Consider the following 19,061-nt stretch of genomic DNA (forward strand, 5'->3'; position numbering starts at 1 on the left):
GTACCAGTCAACCATCTGATCACGTGGACAAATATTATCTATCTACAGTGTTTCGTTGCCATCATTTTTGATGGCAGGTCTGCAATAAGTTAAATGAGATACTCAATACTTTCTTTAAAACTGGGTTTCCTGTTAGATCATTTTTGCCTAGGTATAGGTTAATTTAAGCTCTATGAGATATTCAAGGTAGGCTAGGCTAAGCTCTCAGATTCAGTCATATAGATAAAAGTATTCAATGTATCTTCAACTTAATGATAATTTATTTACAGTAAGTTTATGAAGAACCCCTTGTTAGTTGAGGGACTTCTGTGTATTATGTTTTCTACTAATATATCACAAATCTTTCCATGTTATTAAAAGAAAGAAAAAGAAAAAAGAAAAAAAATAGCCACTATCAAATAAGAACACAACAATGAAAATCCCTGACATAGCTAACATTGACTCCTGGGTTATTTAATGGTAAACAGAGGCACTTCTCACAAAGAAGTTTTATATATATATATGCATGTAACATCCTTCTCCTCAGACCAATTTTTAAGTACAGAATACCTACCTCTGTTTCCTTTTCTTCAATGATATTTACAAGTCCTAAGAAAATATTTTGAAGTTTGATCAGAAATGGTTCTGGATAGATTGCCCAATCTTCCCATGCTCTGAAGCAGGTCATTACCCGTTGCTAAATAAATAGAAAATAGAAAGTGAATGACTAGTTGAGGCAGTACGTCTCAAACTTCAGTTCATGAGGATAACAACTGTGATTTGCTGAATTTTCCTTTAAGTTGCTAGATCTTTTTTTTTCCAAATTAAAGAGAATATATATGTCATTTCCAAATTTTTTAAAGCAATGTTTTCTTCCAAGAAAAAAGAATAAAGGCCTAAAAATACAGGGGGTGGAGGGGTGGGGGGAAAAGACCACTTGTTTTTTAATTAAGGTCAACTCTCGTGTTGTCCATAGTGTATGTGAGCCACATTCTGAAAAACAATCTCACAGTACCTTCTGACCACTAGAAACCAAAGCAATCAAGCTTTACCCTGAATCAATTATTGCCCAATGAAGTCTTGGCAAACACTTTCCTTTGCACATTTTCTATACTTTTCTATAAAGTATAACTTATAATCAAAACTTAAGACTAAAAAAAATTTTAATGGATTGTCTGAATATTGTAGTGATTTATATAAGCATGGGCCCCATAAGACTCATGTGTTTGAATGCTTGGCACACAGGGAGTGGCACTATTAGGAGATGTGGCTTTGTTGGAGAAAGTATGTTACTGTGAGATCGTCTATGCTCAAGCTACATCCAGTATGGCACAGTCTCTTTCAGCTGCCTGTAGATCAAGATATAGAACTCTCAGCTCCTTCTCCAGCACCAAGTCTGCCTGCATGCCACCATGCTTCCAGCCATGACAATAATGAACTAAACCTTTGAAACTATAAGCCAGCACCAATTAAATACTTTCCTTTATAAGAGTTGCTGTGGTCAGGGTGTCTCTTCACAGCAATAAAACCCTAACTAAGACAAATATCTATATAATGGGGTCATGGGACAGCTTCCCAAGCTAAAGAAATTTCTCAACAAAGTCTTCTTCCCGCAATAGTATATTCACTTATTCAATTACTACCTTGGGGACAGGGGAGATTGACTGGCTTTTTCTTAACATTAGCCTACAGCTTAATGTTATTGGTTTTGGGTTTTTTTTTTTTTTTTGGTTTTTCGAGACAGAGTTTCTCTGTGTAGTTTTGGTGCCTGTCCTGGAGCTTGCTCTGTAGACCGGGCTGGCCTCAAACTCACAGAGATCCGCCTGCCTCTGCCTCCTGAGTGCTGGGATTAAAGGCTTGTAGCACCACCACCCAGCCTATAAATAGTAAATCTTATAAGATTGTTTATGTTATATTATATATAATAAGATATTTATTATTATATAGTATATTGTATAAAATAGTTATTTTAAAAATATAGATATTACATATAAAATATATACTTATTTTTATATTATAAGATATTTATTATTATATAATATATTACATTATAAAATAGTAAATACAGTTATTTAAAAAAACTGAATAGGTTTTTTTTCCTTCAAAGCAGTTCATTAAAATTATTCCCACCTGCCTGGCTTAAATGTGTATTCATGATTTAAACAATAACAGTGTCCAGTGTTGCTGGAGAATTTCTCTCCAGCTCCCGCCGCCAAGTCCCGCCAGTCCCAGAGCCCACTTATAAAATAAACACACAGACTCTTACATTATTTAAACTGCTTGGCCATTAGCTCAGGCCTATCATTGTCTAGCTCTTACTCTTATATTTAGCCCATTTCTATTAATCTATACTTTGCCACGTGGCTTGTGGCTTACTGGTACCTTACATCTTGCTTGTCCTGGCGCGGCTCCAGCCCGTCTCCTCTCCCCTTCCTGTTCCCTCAATTCTCCTCTCTGTTAGTCCCGCCTATACTTCCTGTCTGGCTACCAGCCAATCAGTGTTTATTTATACAGAACGATATCCACAGCACTCCAGCACTTCTCACACTCCAAGAAATTTTAAATCTTCCACACAACTTCTGAAGACCAAATTTTCAAATCATTATCAAGGAAATTCTTAAGCCACCTTTGTGCTCCCACCATTGTTAAGCTAGTAGTGGTCACCCTCAAGCACCCATCTGCAAACTAGGAAACCAGTGATGTCTACTCATTTCTATCAAGTTCTGTACCTGGTCCCAGCTGTGAAGAACTGTCTCAGATGGCACTCTGCTTTCATAATGACCCACTTCACACTAGGGTACAGTGGGGCCTTTCTCCTCTGGTGGCATTCTATGGAAGGCAGTCACTAAATCTACTCAATCTTCCCATTTTCTGGGGAGGGGATACAGGCCAAAGCTTTGGGTCACCCCAAGACTCTGGAGGATGTGGCTGGCTGCTGCCTCCCAGCTCAAGCATGGTACCTCAGAAGACACAGGGTCAGGCGGCACTCCAGGCCCCATGCCACAGCAGGCCTCACATCACAACCACCTACTATATCAACTGAGCTACCAATGCCCTGAAGATACTTTCTAAACAACCATGAATAATCAAAATGCATGTTCCTAATCCAAACTGCATACACCATTATAAAACAAATGGCCTTCTGAATGTGTTCTGAGGACCTGAGTTCAGCTCCCAGCACCTACATCAGTTGGTTTACAATTCCCTGTAACTCTTGAGTCCAGGGGGATCCCACACCTCTGGCCTAGCTAAGCACCCACACACATGTGCATATATCCACACAGAAACACATACACATAATTAAAACTAATAAATCATGAAAGAAAAATTTTAAAATAAAAGTATCTAAATAATTAACATAAAACTAAAAACTACCTGACAACACAATATTTAAAGAATTTTAAGAGTAATTTCTAAAAGATCCAAGTCTTGAATATTATATTTGTCTGACATTCTTTTATAGCCCTCCAATGCCCTCCTCCTCTATTTGACACATCAGGGCAAAAACAATAAAATATACATACCTTAAAATTTTCAGATTGTAAATGGCCTTGAATTGTACGGTAAGTAGCATTGAGGTCTGAAAATATCTGACATAGCTTTGTTTCAAAACTGAAATTCAAACAATACATTCTTTAAAATAGAATTTGTTTAACAACTCACATTCTCTTCAGCCTGCTAGCCAATGAAAAAACTCATCTTACACATAAAGCAAATTAAGAAACTTAAAATACCAGTGTCCTTTAGCAAGCAATTTTATATTTAGGATGAATTCAGCCATCTGGCCCTCCTTCTTTGTGTCATATAATAGCAAACTTAAAGGTAAGTGACATAAGAGAAGGAAAAAAGAATTAGTAGCAGAACTAAAAGCAGGGCTCTCCCGATCCCATTCTCCTTTTCTCACCTGCACAAGCACTCACACAGTCACATATACATACATATGTAGCATAGGCTAACCTAGGACTTGCTATGTAGCCAAGGATAACCATGAACTCATCCTCCCACCTCCACCTTCCAAGCGCTGGGCACACACCACTACATCTGATTTTATAAAGTGCTGAGGATCAAACCCAAGAGTTTCGGGCACACTAGGCAAACACTCTACAAACTGAACTCTATTCATTTCAAAGGATGACCTGGACGCTGTACTGATCAGAGGGTACAGAAGAGAAACAAGTTAGGAGACTACTGCTGTAATTCAGGTGAGACAATGGCAACTTGGGCCGGCAGCCAGGAAAGTGGTGTCAATCAGCTTCTGGATAGATTATAAAATCTATTTCTATCAATAAAAAGTGCTAATGGGTTAAAGAGAAAGAGCGGAGCCCAAAAAACTTCAAAGAGCTAAAGAGACTAAGATGCAAATCAGTCCCCAGTTTCTTCCTCACTATATAGCTTAGTTAAGATGACCTTGAGCTGAAGATCCTCCTGCCTCTACCTCTGGACTGCCAGGACCACAGTGTGTATTACCACACCTGGTTTTAAGCGGTGCTGAAAATCAAACTCAGGGCTTCTTCATGCCAGGCAAGCACTCAACCAACTGAGTTACAATTCCCAGTCCAGGCCATAATTCTCAATTTCCTTTTATAGTCAATTCCTTTCCCTGAGGCTGACCATTTAATAAACACAGACAGAGGGGGAGCTCTGTGGAACTGAAGATGTACATATGAATTACAATGCCCACTACAACTCCCTCGTGTTTTAGAAAATAAGAACAAGGAAAACCAGCCAACAGGGCTGGCAAGCTAGCTCCTAAAAGCACCGAGGTTCATTCAGATCCCGGGATGGACATGGCAGATCATAACTATGATTCCAGGGCATTTGACTCCTTCTTCTGGCCTACATGCACCAGGCACACATGTGATGCACATAATACATGCAGGCAAAGCACTCATATGGAAAAAATAAAAATTAAAAAAAATCTTTTAAAAAAATAAATCAATACAATGATTACCAAAAGAAAACAATGATGTTAAAACTTTGGTTTCTTCTTTTACATATGCCATTATTTATTATGCTATTTAGGTTTATTATAAAGTAGCTAAATAGGCAAAATATATAATTTTAATTTTTTTTAATGCCACCTATTTGTCCTTCTGTCAATATTTCTAGGCTACATAGTAAATTCTAGGCAATCTGGGCTAGAGTGAGACCCCACTTCAATAAAAAAAAAAACAAGGGCGAGCTACATGGCTCAGTGGATAAAAACACTGTTGTTAAGGAAGGCAACTTGCAATCTATCCCAGAGACCCACGTGGTGGAAGGAGAAAATCAACTCCTACAAGTTGTCGTCTGACCACTTATAGGTCATGTTCCATGTTCACACATACACAGACACAAATAAATGCCATTAATAAGAAAAACTGAAAGAAGTTTTCAAAAAACTACTAATTTACCTTACATTGGTTTAGTTCAATAAACGTAAGTCCATTTCTTTAAAAATTCTACTAAATTGCTTTTAAATTTTCTGATTTATTATTATTATTGTGGGAGTGAGGGCTGAAGTCAGGGTCAGAGGACAACTTTGTGGAGTCATTTCTTTCCTTCCACCTTTACACGAGTTCCTAGACTCAAACTTAGTCATCAGGCTTACACGGCAAACATCTTAACCCACTGAGCCATCTCACAGACTCTGAAAATCATTTCTTGTTAATGAACAATACTAACACAACAATCCTTTTTTGATCTCCTCGTCCTTAAATTCATCATCTCAAGAGTATCAGCTCATACTTACAATTTCCTGTAATATGAAGCATTGGCAACTTTGGCTGAAGAGTTGTACAAAACATCAGACACCAAATATAATCTGGCAATCTGTAATGCAAAATGAGACAAAAGGAAAACAATAACCAACAGCATATCTAGAAAATAACTGTACACCCATTCCTTGAATTTGGCTATGATATAATAGTAAATACTAATTCATCTCTATGAGATCCACCATCACTACATACACGACTTTTGCAGGAAAAAAAAAAAAAAGTCAACTATTACCCCCTTATCTAAAGTTCAAAGAGAAATCATTTCAATACCTTCTTGGGAAGAGGTGTCTTTAAGATAGACAATGACTCAGTAATGCAATCCACTATTTCTTCAGCAGCTTCAGCGTTATTAAGACAGAAAACCATGGCATCTCCAATATCATTTTTCCTTGGCGTTAATCCTCGCAAGATTTCTTCTAATTTATCCCGCTGTCTGAATATAAGTTTTCACTTATAAATATTCAAACATAGCATTCCAAACATACCAATAACTACTGCTCACAGACTAGCTTCTTGTGGGTGTTTCTCAGTAAATTTAACAGTTACTGTGTTCACCTCACAAAAACTAGTTTGTTTAAAACCCACTCAGATAAAATGGTTTTCAAGATTGAGTTTTGTTAGGTTCTCTCCAAATTTGGTACAATTTTTTTTTTTTTTTTTTTTGGAGGGGGGTGGAGACAGAGTTTCTCTGTGTAACAGTCCTGACTGTCCTGGAACTAATTTTGTAGACAAGGCTGGCCTTGAACTCACAGAAATCCACCTGCCTCTGCCTCCTGAGTGCTGAGATCAAAGGCATGTGCCACCACTGACCATCTATAATTTTTTAAAAAACTTATATAGAGAATACTTTTTCTAAAAATAACAAAATATTCTAGTGACTTTATGTCACTATTTAAAGTCTCCAAAAGTATTCCACTCTTACTATGCCCATTAAAATAAAAAACCTCCCAGTTCTCCATATCCTTTCTTTGGAGGAAGTATTACTTTATTAGCACTTTTACAAGGAATTAAGTAGGACAAGCTTTTTCTGTAAGGAAATCATAAATATGTTAGGTCCTGCAGATCACATGGTCTCTGTTAACAGTTCCTCTACTGCTATTATTCCAAGGAAGCCTTACATATATGCAAAGCAATGAGCACCATTGTTTTTCAATTAAACTTTATTTAGTTGGAAAGCAAGATGGCAAAGCAGGTAAAAACACTTGCTTCCAAGCCTGATAACCAGTTTCATCCCTAGGACCCATAGGTGAAAGAAGAGTGTCCTGCAAACTGTCCCCTAGCCTCCACATGCATACCATGAGTGTGCACACACACATATACAAATATAATACGTAAATGTAATAAGAACTTTAACCTCATTTCTAAAACCAGAAGATAGCTAGATTTAGACTAAGGACTGGATCTATAGCTAATGTAATGAACATCAACCTAAAGGAACAAATACACTCAACAACTGAAGGGCCCCACTATCAAAAACCACCTCACCAACAAAGCACTGAGGCAATGGGTATTAAGCTTTCCACACTGTGCAATGAAACATGTAGCATTACATGCTAAAATCTTTTAGCCAACATTTTCCATGAGGTATAAAGAACCTCTAAACACTTATTTAATATGTCTGCTTTTTAAAATGGAGCTAACTCATTATACCAGTTCTGAATGAACACTCTTTGTAAGATTTAATTTTTATCTTCTGTGTTTGAATGTTTTATTTCCATGTATGTATATACATACACAACATGCATATCTGGTGCGTGCAGAGGCCACAAGAGGACATGAGAGCCCTAGAACTGGAGATAGAGATAGTTGTGGGCCACCATGTAGGTGCTGGGATCTGAATCCAAGTCCTCAGCAAGAGCAACAAGTGCTTTTATTAGGTGAGCCATATTAGGTGTGCACTAATATTAATGTTTTCCTAGCTGCCATCTCAGAACTACTACACACTATAGTAGTAGTTCTATAGTTCTATTTAAAACTACAGAAAGGCTTTACCTGACCCCAATACACGGTCATTTTTCTTCTTTTATCTTACACTCTGGGAAAAATTCTAATAATCTCTAGGTAAGTATTGCAATGCTAGAGAAAGAGCTCAACTATGTTTAAGAGATGATCACTAATTTCATCAGGAGGTGGTCAAATTCAACAGGATACACTCTTGTTATTTACCATTAAATTTATCCAAGATGTCTAAAATGCTAAAATATGAAATAAAACATGCTAAACACTGGCAAGGGAGAATACTGCTTTATCTTATGGCTTGAAAGAGTTAGAGCAGACAACTAAAGGCAGCAAGCATTAGGGCAAGTTTCCTGAACATACAACAGAAAAGCTCTTACTCTTCCTTGAGTGCTCCCTTTTTACTAGGCTCCTCCACAAAGGCCTCCGCCTCTTGCTCTTCTGACATCCCATGAAGGTATGGATTTAATGGTGGTGGCCTCCAAAAAGATCCATTTTTGAACATACGAAAATCTTCTGTCCGCCATTTAGTTGGAGAATCTCCCTAATAATACCCAAAAAGTTATTAGAAAGCTCGAACCTCAGAGTTAAAGTCAACAAAGTAACTGATCCTACTTGCCTGCAGAATAGAATAAAGCTTCCACCTGTAGTAGACATGGGCTGGTGTCTGGTTTTCAAATAAAAACCTAAACAAGACAAACAAAAACAATAAACAACATAGTCTTTAGGAGAGAGCTATCTACTTTAGTGTCTACATGAAACCAGCTCCTTGTAAGCCTATTCAATTAAAGAGAGAGAGAGAGAGAGAGAGAGAGAGAGAGAGAGCACGCTACTATCAATTAAATAAAACAAATGCCCTCTTACTTCTAAAGAAGACCAAAAGCAAAGACCCTGTGGCATGGGGGTAGGGAAGGAGTCCTTTCATTTTCCATAATATTCACCCTTCCCGTGCCCCAGACTGCCTTAAAAACTAATATGAACTCTCAGAATGACTGTTTTTATAATTTTAAAATTTTTGTTTGGTTTTGAGACAGGATCTCTCTATGTAGCCATGGCTGCCCTGGAACTCACTATATATACCAACAAGTTACCCTCCAACTCACAGAAATCCACCTGCCTCTGCCTCCCAAGTGCTAGGATTAAAGGTGTGCACCACTATGCCATAACTGCCATTATAAAGCACAAAGCACAGGTCAGAAGATAAACTAGAATACTAGAGAGATTTTTCTCAACAGGTAATTTGAAGAGCTTTTACCCTGTTTAATAGAATATTAAATCAATGTCTTAAATAAAGCAATTCAGATGATAAACTATTTCCTTTCAAACTACTTTGCTCAATTCTAGCTTGCTTATGACTTTCACTGGAAAGCATATGGAAGTTCTTTTCCTCCTAGACAATGCTAAGAGCTAAATCTTACTATTTTTAGACATTTATTCTTGGGAGAATACATCTATAGACGATGTATTTGTTTGCATGTGGGCCTGTGCTCATGCACACCACAGAATGGGGATCTGCTCTCTCTTCCCAGCACGTGGGCTCTGGACTCTGAACTCAGATGTCAGCTTGGCAGCAGGAGCCCTGAACCCAGTGAGCTGTCTCACTAGCCTACTCTTGGAAATATTCTCAGTATCAGAAGAGAAGAAATAAGTTAAAAGGCTTTCAAACACCTATTGGAGGATCATTAAAGTATAGAATATAGACACAGACTTTAAAAGGAGCTGGGGATGGATTTTGCCTGTAAATCTCAGTACTATAAAGTAGGGCAAGCACAGGGCCTGTCTAGGCTACAGAATGAGATCATCTCACTCTACGCCTCATCTGCCTCCAAAAGAAAAGTACTGAAGTCAAGTCAGTCCCAAAAGACAAACATTGTATGGTTCTACACTTAGAAAAATATGTAAGGTAGTCAAATGCACAGAAATACAAAGAATGGTGTTTGCAAGGGGCTATGAGGAGAGTTACTCTTTAATAAGTAGAGAGCTTTAATAAGTAGAGAGCTTTAATAAGTAGAGAGCTTCAGTTCTGGAAGGTGAAAAGATGTCTGGAAATGAATTGATAAGTGGTATGCTGTAAAATCATGTGAATGTATTTAACGCCACTTGAAAATAGTTAATGCTAAATTTTGTTATAAATTTATTACATAATAAAAGCATACCTGAACATAGGATTGTTGATTTCTCTGTTCATAATCATAGCTTCAAACATTGGCCCTTCACGCACAACAAATTCTATCATTCGGTGTATCAGGGCGAGCAAATTCCTACAACAACAACACAGTTAAAGAAAATGGATTCAGACACACCCCTATATAAAACTACACTTGACCTAAGTTACTATAATGGTGCAGTAAAAAAAAAAAATATTCTGCTGACTAACAGAATTTCATATCAAAAAAGTAACCTGGAGCACACATTAAAGGCCTTGTGCGTTAAGAGGGAAAGGGCCAGTGAGGGTAGAGGAACAGGGAGGAAGGAGAGGTGAAGGAGTGTGGGAAGCCACAAAACAGCCTTACAGTAATAGACTGAATTTTCTAAATGCCACTTAACATTACTTCCAAAATGCAAAAAAATTAAATTATAAATCACAACTAATTGGATATCAGCAACTTGCAATTTGCATGTTACAACCGTCTAAAAATGTATACACTATGTCTTTTTAAAAAAAATTAGTCCTAATACAGATACTTTCATAATGATATTGAAATGTTATGATCATAACTTTAATTTACAAAAATGTAAAACTATTTAACAAACTTAAGGCCTGATTTAATAAAAGACCCATCCAAATTCCTGTGTTCTAGTACACACATACCAGATGCAGTTTTTATTAAATCTGACCTTTAATGAGGCAACATCCCTTTGAAGCACTTCAAAATTAGTTTAGAATTCCTAACGTGTAATCCTGCCTGCATATTACCAACCAATGAAAAAATTATATTGTAAAGCCATGAGTAAATGAAGTCCTACACTTTACAAAACAGGGGACATGGTGAGGTGTCCACTCTCTGTAATGCTTATCTTCCAATGTTTGAGCCAAAAAGATAAGAGCTACTGTTTATTAAGTTACTTTATTGGTTGCACTCATAGGAAGAATTTAATTTTTTAAATCAGAAAATAAAATCTTTAATAAAAGATTCCAAACTAATTTCAGATATTGAGTAATGTGTCAGGCAGAAATGACTCAGCTTACTTATTCCTAAGCTGCTCTTGACTTCACTTCCACCAGTCCCCAAGTAGTACAAAGTTGGCAAGTTACAACTGGGAAAAGCAAAAGGATATTGACTCTTGGTAGAAGACACATATAAATTACATCCTGAGCATTCTTGGCTCAATTAAGTCCATGTAACTGCTAGAATATAAATATAGTTATACAAGACAGACTTTTTTTGGAGGGAGGTCTATAATACTCTGCTTCAAAATACCTGATCGTGAAATAATCTCTTATACTGACTATATTTTCTACAGTTTTTAAACAAGCCTACTCAAATGGACACTAATATTTCTACATAGTAGAAAAAAAAATTCTAAAGATCAAAAAATTACATGGAGGTTTAAATCTTTACAAAGGGGAAATTATCCTTTAGAACTATCAATTCAACTTCAAATTGTTAAAAAAAAAACAACTTAATTTTAACTTAAAAATTATTCTCCTTCACAAATATATTGACTGTGAGATACGAAGTACTGCTCCCTAGTGAGAAGGAACTCAGCACCCTCATAGTTTGTGGCACTGTTTAGAAAGGGCCATGCAGTTATTAGTCAGTTCTAAAATCCCCACTGATATAAGGCAAATTAAAGCTCAGGGAAGCTTCATGTGCAAATCATAATACATGACCATTTACCAAGTAGACAAATGTTATAGACCCAGAAACTTTTATCAATACAGTCAAAAACAACTTGACTTCAGTCATTTAAGGAACATGAAAAATGGTTTATCATACCAAAGGATTCATTCTAATGGTAAGTCAAGATTTTTCAGCAAAATATATACACAAAATTTTATTTAGAAATAATCTGAGTCACACATAAAACTACTGGATATGTTTTTTTGAATGCTACAAAAAATACTTTCCCTGTGAACGTTTTAACAGTGGAAAAATAACCCACTATAGTTTTAAACAGGCTTGTACTGATAAAACTCTATAAAAAAATTACAAGTTTAAAGGAGGTTAAAATGTTTCATATGACTATTTAAAATCAAAATCTGACAATTAGTTGCTGCTGTCTTGGAATCAAAAGTAAAGCATTGCAATCATATTCTTCCATTAAGGATTATATAATTTTCTTATTTAAAAAAATGACTTTTCTATCAAAACAAAACAGTGTAGTACAAAAATGTTATATTTTAAAGTGCATTATTTTATTTTTAAACAGTAATTATCTTATTCTGGGCAACCACAACAACAAAAAAAAAGTCTCTCAGTTATAATAAAACCACATTTATTGGAGTCGATCGTACCAATGTCTGGTCAAAAACTGTATACTTTCCCAATCCATCCCATGATGTTTTCCTGGTCCCCCGCTGCCGCAGACAGTTCAGCTGGTGTTGCTCACCAAGGCCAATGTCAAAGAGAATTTGGAATTCTTTTGTGTTCATTTATTATTCAACCAGTGTTGTGTTCCTGTGTTTGGGAAAAGGCTGAGCTTGACTGAGCAAGAGCATACCTACAGCATGATTGTTCTTCATTAGCAATGTATTTAAAAAGAAAAAAAGGGGAAGAAAGAAAAATAAAAAGATCCAAACATCTTTGTTATCATGACTAAAAATTCCTATTATGTCTTATGTTCACAAAAACAATTGGAATTTCTTCTCAAAATCAATCATGAAAAAAAAAATACAACTGCACCTCCAGTAACATCTAAAACCAAGATTGTATATTAAATGTAGATAATCCAGAAACCAAGTGAAAAGCAATAGATTGTTTCAAATTGTAATATTATCTAAAATTTAAGATATGTTTTATTTAAAATACCTATTTTTCCTTCACAATAGTTTCAAATTACCAGACCAACAACTCTACATTAATCTACTTAAACATTCTAATTTCTAAAGCTATTAAAAACTCTCTAAAATGATAACAATAAAAACAAAAGAAAAGATAACATAAAATTCCAAAGTGTAATAAATTAATTTTTATACATCCCCCAAAAGAACTGGGAAGGAGCCATTGCTCAGTCAAGATATTACCTTTTCCTCAACACCATTTCTTTTCAATTCAGAAGGGGATATTGTCTATATTTAGATCAGTAATAATAAAGAAAAACATGTACCTTTCTGTTGGGATAACCACTTTGACTATGGCTTGCGACAGAGTCTGTATATGAAGTCACATCAGATAATAAACATAGAATATGTGAGTATTGTTAACAAGTAACAAGCAAAAATATACATAATGCATTGAAAACACTACACATCTAATCACAAGTTCTGCAGGCAATCACTGCATTGGAAGTAATTATACACTATGAAATTACATAAATGCAAATGGATGTGTTCACAGTGAACAGTTAATGTTCACCAAATGCAAAGAATCAGAACATTCCTGCTAGAATGCACATCAATGCACTGAAATAGGTACTACACTGAAAATTATCAGATAAAGATTTTAATTCGTGAATTAACTGTTTGCCTCTGATCATACAGTTTGCTACTTTGTTCCCAAGCCTTTAAAAACAGCCCTGCAACTTCAAGTGTAATTAACTCATAACAGAACCAACAAATTCTTAAACTTGAAATTAAGTTGGTTTTATGTTTAATAAAGAAAAATACTCACCCTTTGCCTTTACTACATTATTAACTATTTTTGAAATACCATATATGTTGTTATATAGTCTAATACACCTCAAGACCTTGAAAGCTAAGTTGCTGCCATCCAAACAATTTAACTATTTAGGTGGTCTTTCTAATTGAAAAGTCTCTTAACCAAATAAAAACTATCATGTTCTTAGAACAAAGTAAATTCAAACACTGAATTCAAGCAAACCTGAATACAACACTGAACAAGGGGGGAGGGGAGCTTACCGAGGGGTCAAAAGGAAATGGTAGCCACAAATAAAAATATGACCTAAATTAATTCAATATAGGGTTTCCATGGGCTAAGGCAGGGAACACATCTACTTATTTCTTTATGAGTTGCCAGAGTAAAACACATATTTCTATAAAATTGTTGAAAAGAAATACTACCACAGATTTAGTATTTACATATTAGATGCAGCCCTATGTACATTGTTTAAATTACCTTCTCAAAATCCTCCTTGTTTTTAGGTGGTGGTAACATGGGAGCATTGGGGTTTTTTAACCGCTCTCTAGGCTGCGCATTAAAAGGCAGTCCGGATGGAGGTGGGGGGAGTGTGTGTTCCATCATAGAAGGCGGAATGTATATAGGATGTGGAGGAATAGGTACAGCTTTACCCCAACCTAACTTCATTTCAAAAGACATAATCATTTTTCCTGCAAAAGAAAAAAGAAAAGAGAAAGGTTACTTTGACAAGCCTCCAGAGAAAAAAGTATTTCTGGTAACTTGAATTAAATTTCCTTTACAGCCTTTCAAATTTGATCTAAAGTCTCAGTACGGTTTTTATGAATAATCTTCTACATCAAAGAAAGATCTAAATTCTATAAATGGACCATAAGAACGTTACCATTTAAATTTTTTAGAGCTCTTTCAGCATCTCTTCTATTCATAAAAGCCACAAAGCCACAATTTCTTTCTCTTGCTCGTTCTTCATCAGTTCTAGGCCACATAATTTTTACACTAGCTAATGGTCCAAATCTTCCAAATTCTTGACACAGCATTTCTTCATTCATCTATTAAAAGATGAAAGTGTTTGGTTATACACAAAGCGGGGGAGGGGGCCACAAAGAAGTCTATGCAGCCCAGAAAGCAAAATCATTTTCACAAAGTAAAAAGCCACATATTAATGCTATAGTATTACATCCAAATATCAGGAACTCAACACTGGGGCATTCGCAATATTTTCATATTAGAAGCCTTCTATTTTATTTAAATAAACAGCTAGGGTTTAGGGTCTTAGAGCTGCTAGGTTTTAGGGTCTTAGAGCTACTGGAACTAAAGGTGTATCTGAGTTCTCTTCCTGTTTGACAGCAGTGGTTTAGCTATAAACTGAACAGCATTTCAGGCAAGAGTGGGGAGTGTATTTGTGGATGATGGAAAGAAAAACAGACTCTATTGCTTTCTTCTCTCTAGTACTCATCTACCAGGGTGATCAAAAAAAAGTCAGAAAACTGTACATACACAGCACAGTCGGAAGTATAATTTTTTTCAACAAAATATTCCATCCAACTACCGTATCCCCCAAAACATACTAATCAAACTGAAGCAAAGGAACTGAACCACTGAAGCCAGTGCGGTGGCATGTGTGGCAATGGGGAAGGGGGGGGTGAGGAGGAGGAAAAGGGGCCCTAAGAAAGCGAGCTACACCTCCCAAAGAGGTGCCTCAAAAAGCACAATCTAGTCACTAAAGGGAAGACACAGCTTCAGGAATGTACAGGAAACAATTTGGATCTAACCAGTAAGTCCCAAGTTTACAAAACAATTACTAAATACTATCTAATTCCATCAGATTCGTTAACTTCAGAATCTAAATTTTACTTTTCTAACTGTCCGACAACAAAAATGACCGTAAGTCAACACTCATTTTATTTTACTGAGATTACCTGTGGATTAATGTTTCCAAGGTATAAATTAGTGGTACTTGGATCTCCTACATCATGTGAGCCAGGTGCATAGTCATCAAGAACTAAAACAAGGAGAAAAAAACGAATTACACTCTGTGAAATACAAAGCTGAAACAATTTCTATTAATTAAAAGAGCAAAAAACTGTATTACCACCAGATGATCGATTTCTTCTTGAAGGCACATCCACTTAAAGGGAAAAAAAGAGAACAACTCTCAGTTTTTAGGATAATAAATCATAAATATGTACATTAAAATAAACGACACTTACTAGAACGTCGCTGACCATCAGAATCTGACTGAGGAGGCTCAAATCGACTTAACCTGCCTTTTGTTTTATGTCTCTCATCACGTTCTTCCTGAATTCTGTTGAAAATATTTAGCAAATTCATACTTAGAAACAGAGTTTATCGAAGTAACATCTTCAAATAATGTAATGTATTTGCATTACCAGTAATTATAACCAAGATTAGTGAGCCCCTCAAGTTACAAGACAGGAACAAGCCTATCTCTACAAGTCCACACTGAAAATAATGCCTCTTTGGGGGTGAAAAGAAAATTCAACATGAAACTACTGCTTACATTTTTGCTCTTAATAGATTTGATGATCTCTACCCTAGTGAATAAATAGGATTCCAGATAGGAAATAAACGAAATGAATTAAATCTACACATGACAAGCAGCAATGGACAATGATTACACGCTAGCTGACTCTCAAGCACATACTACCATCTATTGTAGCTACAGCAAGCTCACTTGTAAGCCAGCTGATAACTAGTATACATACCAACATCTGATATAATTATAAGTCCAGGATACCTATGATAGAAAATTCTCCCTATAAAACTTACTGTTTTAGTTCCTCTTTGAAAAGTTCCAAATTGCTTTTTTTCTTTTCTTTCTCCCCTTTCTTCAGTGGCTATGAAGAATATGATAAGTTACAGTTGAAACAAAGAAGATTGAACAAAATTTATGGTTTCTTTGACAGTGAAAAAATCTTCTGGGATTGCAAAATGGCAATTTTTGAAAACTGTGAATATACTAAGAGTCCACCCTAATTATACAAACTTTGAAGAGCAAATTTTAAGGTGTGTGAATTACATAGCAATAAAGCTGTTATATTTTAATTGCTTTCAGAGCTATCTTACCACCCACACAAGAAAAATCAATCTCACTATTTAATGTAATCATATTTAATTAACCAAATGTGGCTCCAAGTGGCCTGATCCCTCATTTATCAACCTATTGTCCCTTATAAAACTCCTATTTCCAATGAATAAAAACTCTATAATGAGAAATTAAAAGACAGATAACATCAGCTCTGACAGTAATCACTAAGAAGTTCTAAAACCATCCTGAGAAAGATGTACATATTGCTAATAATTTTAGGATCTTAGTTTCAGAACTGTTTAAAAGAACAGTATTATCCTACATTTACAATAAAACTTCTGACTTACAATATATAATATGAATACAATAACAAATGTTCAAAGAGTATTATTGCCATGTCCTAACCTAATCTACCACCACTCATCTATATGAATTACTGAGTTAGACAACATCAAAACCCAACACCTACTCCAAGACTTATAAACCATAAAAAGTTTCTTGCAGGGGATGCACTCAAAGTACCAGTAACAATACCAGCTTCTAAAATAAATGCTCAATTATTTCATAATTACTTACGGGTTTTTTTGTTTCAATCACAAGAAGAGATGGCGGCCTTTCATTAGATGACTGATTTGGAGGATTTTTTTGATCTGCAAATCTTGAAGATGGCTTATAAATTTTACCTCTTTTTTCATCTGTTTCATGTTCATCTGCAATTTAAAATACTAAGTTGTAAAACTAACTTCATAATTTTGGTTTTTGTTATTTTTATTTAAGAAGAAAATTAAGATACTTTTAGTATTAAGATTTGAATATGAAATTAAATTTACATTATCACTCTACCCTGAAAAATCACAATTTAATCACATTATAGCAAAACTATAAAACATTAAAATCTCAGCAACATAATCTGCTTTTTTTTTAAAGCTTGGTACTAAGTTTTTTGTTTTTTTATTATTAATTCCTTCATTATTCCATATTTGGTCATTTAGTTTGCTACTTAATCTAAGCACTAGGGGGTGCTAATAGGAAAGAAATGTGAAACTCAAAGTCAAAAGTTTTCCACAACTATATTGCTGCGTCATCCAAGGTTTGTTCAAATCCAGATCTCTGCTCTTACCTTTAGCTGCATTAACAACCCCGCCTCGAACAAATGTTTTCACTTTATTACCATCACTTCCTTCAAAAGCAGCAAGAAATTCCTCATAAATTTCAGCAGCTGCCTTTTCATCCTCCTAAAGACATAACCAAATATTAGTGACATAAGAATTGCTGTTTGGGTGTGGCTTGACTAGTTTTTGGCTTTTGAGGGATTTCACTATGTAGCCCAGGCAGACCTGAATTCACTATGTAGACCAGACTAGTCTTAAACAGAGATCTGCCTCCTTCCGCCTACCAAATGCTAGGATTAAAGACACACTACGTAGAGAAACAGCTCATCAACTAAGAGCACTTCTTCCTGAGGATCCAGGTCTCATCAACTACATGGCAGCTCACAACCATCTGTAACTCCAGTCCACGGGGATCAACTCCCTCTTCTGACCTCTCTGGAACCAGGCACACAAAGGGCACAAACACACACAGACAGGCAAAACACCCATACACACAAAAAAGAACAAAGAAAAGAAATTACATACACAAAGACTCTTCCTTCCCAAATAATTCTAATATCTACTACTTGTAGCCATTAGATATTACCAATAATTAAAACAAAAAGGCTTTGCTCCTTTACTAGAAATTTAGAGAAGCAGAAAATAACTTATCACATACAGGTAAACTAGTAAATGTATTTAAAGACAATTCATGAGTCAAATTGTAAGACAAATGACTGTATGAAAACACATTAGCCTATTACTATCTGAGAAGATCTCCAAAGCACAATGACTTAATTCATCAAACATAGAAATTTCATTCTCAAATAACCAAAGATACAATACAAGCAAAGCCACAGTACCTATTTCTAACATGGCATTAAAGAAGAAACTAGAAGAACTGACATTCTCAACTATACATCATCTAATGTCCCCAAAATACATATGAGTAAGAATACCAAGCTGAGGTTTGGGGATTTAGCTCAGTGGTAGAGTGCTTGCCTAGCAAGTGCAAGGCCCTCGGTTGGGTCCTGAGCTATGGGGGGTGGGGTGGGTGGGAGATACCAAGCTGAGAATGGTGGCACATGCCTATCACTTCATAGGTGAAGGCAAGAAGACAGAGTTCCAGACCAGCCTGAGTTACTAATGAGACTCTGCCTCAAAAACCCAAATCAAACAGAAGAATGGAACATCAGGAAAGAAACACATCCAATAACAAGGAGAAAAGTGTTACTCAATAGAGGGGTAAGTATATCAATAAAAGGAGTGTCTAGTGTCAGAGAGAGATGCACAGACTTCCCCATAAATAAAACTGGCATGAGAGAGATGCACAGACTTCCCCATAAATAAAACTGGCATAAAAACTATTTGAAAAGAGATAAAATGAAATCAATACTTTATATTATATGCCAAGAAAAACTGCATGAAGATTAAATTTTCTTAAAAACGGAAACAATCCTAGGGATTC

The 19,061-nt window shown here is 35.7% G+C and overlaps 1 protein-coding gene across 3 annotated transcripts in view; it reads right to left on the reverse strand.

Moving 5' to 3' along the window:
- Positions 1–19,061, reverse strand: part of U2surp (U2 snRNP associated SURP domain containing) — a 56,213-nt gene that overhangs the window by 19,502 nt on the left and 17,650 nt on the right. Inside the window, exons 5-20 of one of the 3 annotated variants that reach the window (XM_059268375.1) lie at positions 17,623–17,737; positions 17,079–17,212; positions 16,244–16,311; positions 15,664–15,758; positions 15,549–15,581; positions 15,373–15,455; positions 14,337–14,502; positions 13,934–14,145; positions 12,966–13,009; positions 9,851–9,955; positions 8,314–8,380; positions 8,075–8,238; positions 6,009–6,171; positions 5,711–5,790; positions 3,504–3,591; positions 554–676 (exon numbers count right to left, since the gene is read on the reverse strand). In XM_059268375.1, the coding sequence (XP_059124358.1) occupies positions 554–676; positions 3,504–3,591; positions 5,711–5,790; positions 6,009–6,171; positions 8,075–8,238; positions 8,314–8,380; positions 9,851–9,955; positions 12,966–13,009; positions 13,934–14,145; positions 14,337–14,502; positions 15,373–15,455; positions 15,549–15,581; positions 15,664–15,758; positions 16,244–16,311; positions 17,079–17,212; positions 17,623–17,737 (1,740 nt within the window). Of the gene's footprint in view, positions 1–553; positions 677–3,503; positions 3,592–5,710; positions 5,791–6,008; positions 6,172–8,074; positions 8,239–8,313; positions 8,381–9,850; positions 9,956–12,965; positions 13,010–13,933; positions 14,146–14,336; positions 14,503–15,372; positions 15,456–15,545; positions 15,582–15,663; positions 15,759–16,243; positions 16,312–17,078; positions 17,213–17,622; positions 17,738–19,061 lie in introns of those variants that run through there. The other 2 variants (XM_059268374.1, XM_059268376.1) reach the window with 2 other exon arrangements.

This window comes from Peromyscus eremicus, chromosome 7 (assembly GCF_949786415.1).
Source record: "Peromyscus eremicus chromosome 7, PerEre_H2_v1, whole genome shotgun sequence".
Classification (NCBI taxonomy): Eukaryota; Metazoa; Chordata; class Mammalia; order Rodentia; family Cricetidae; genus Peromyscus; species Peromyscus eremicus.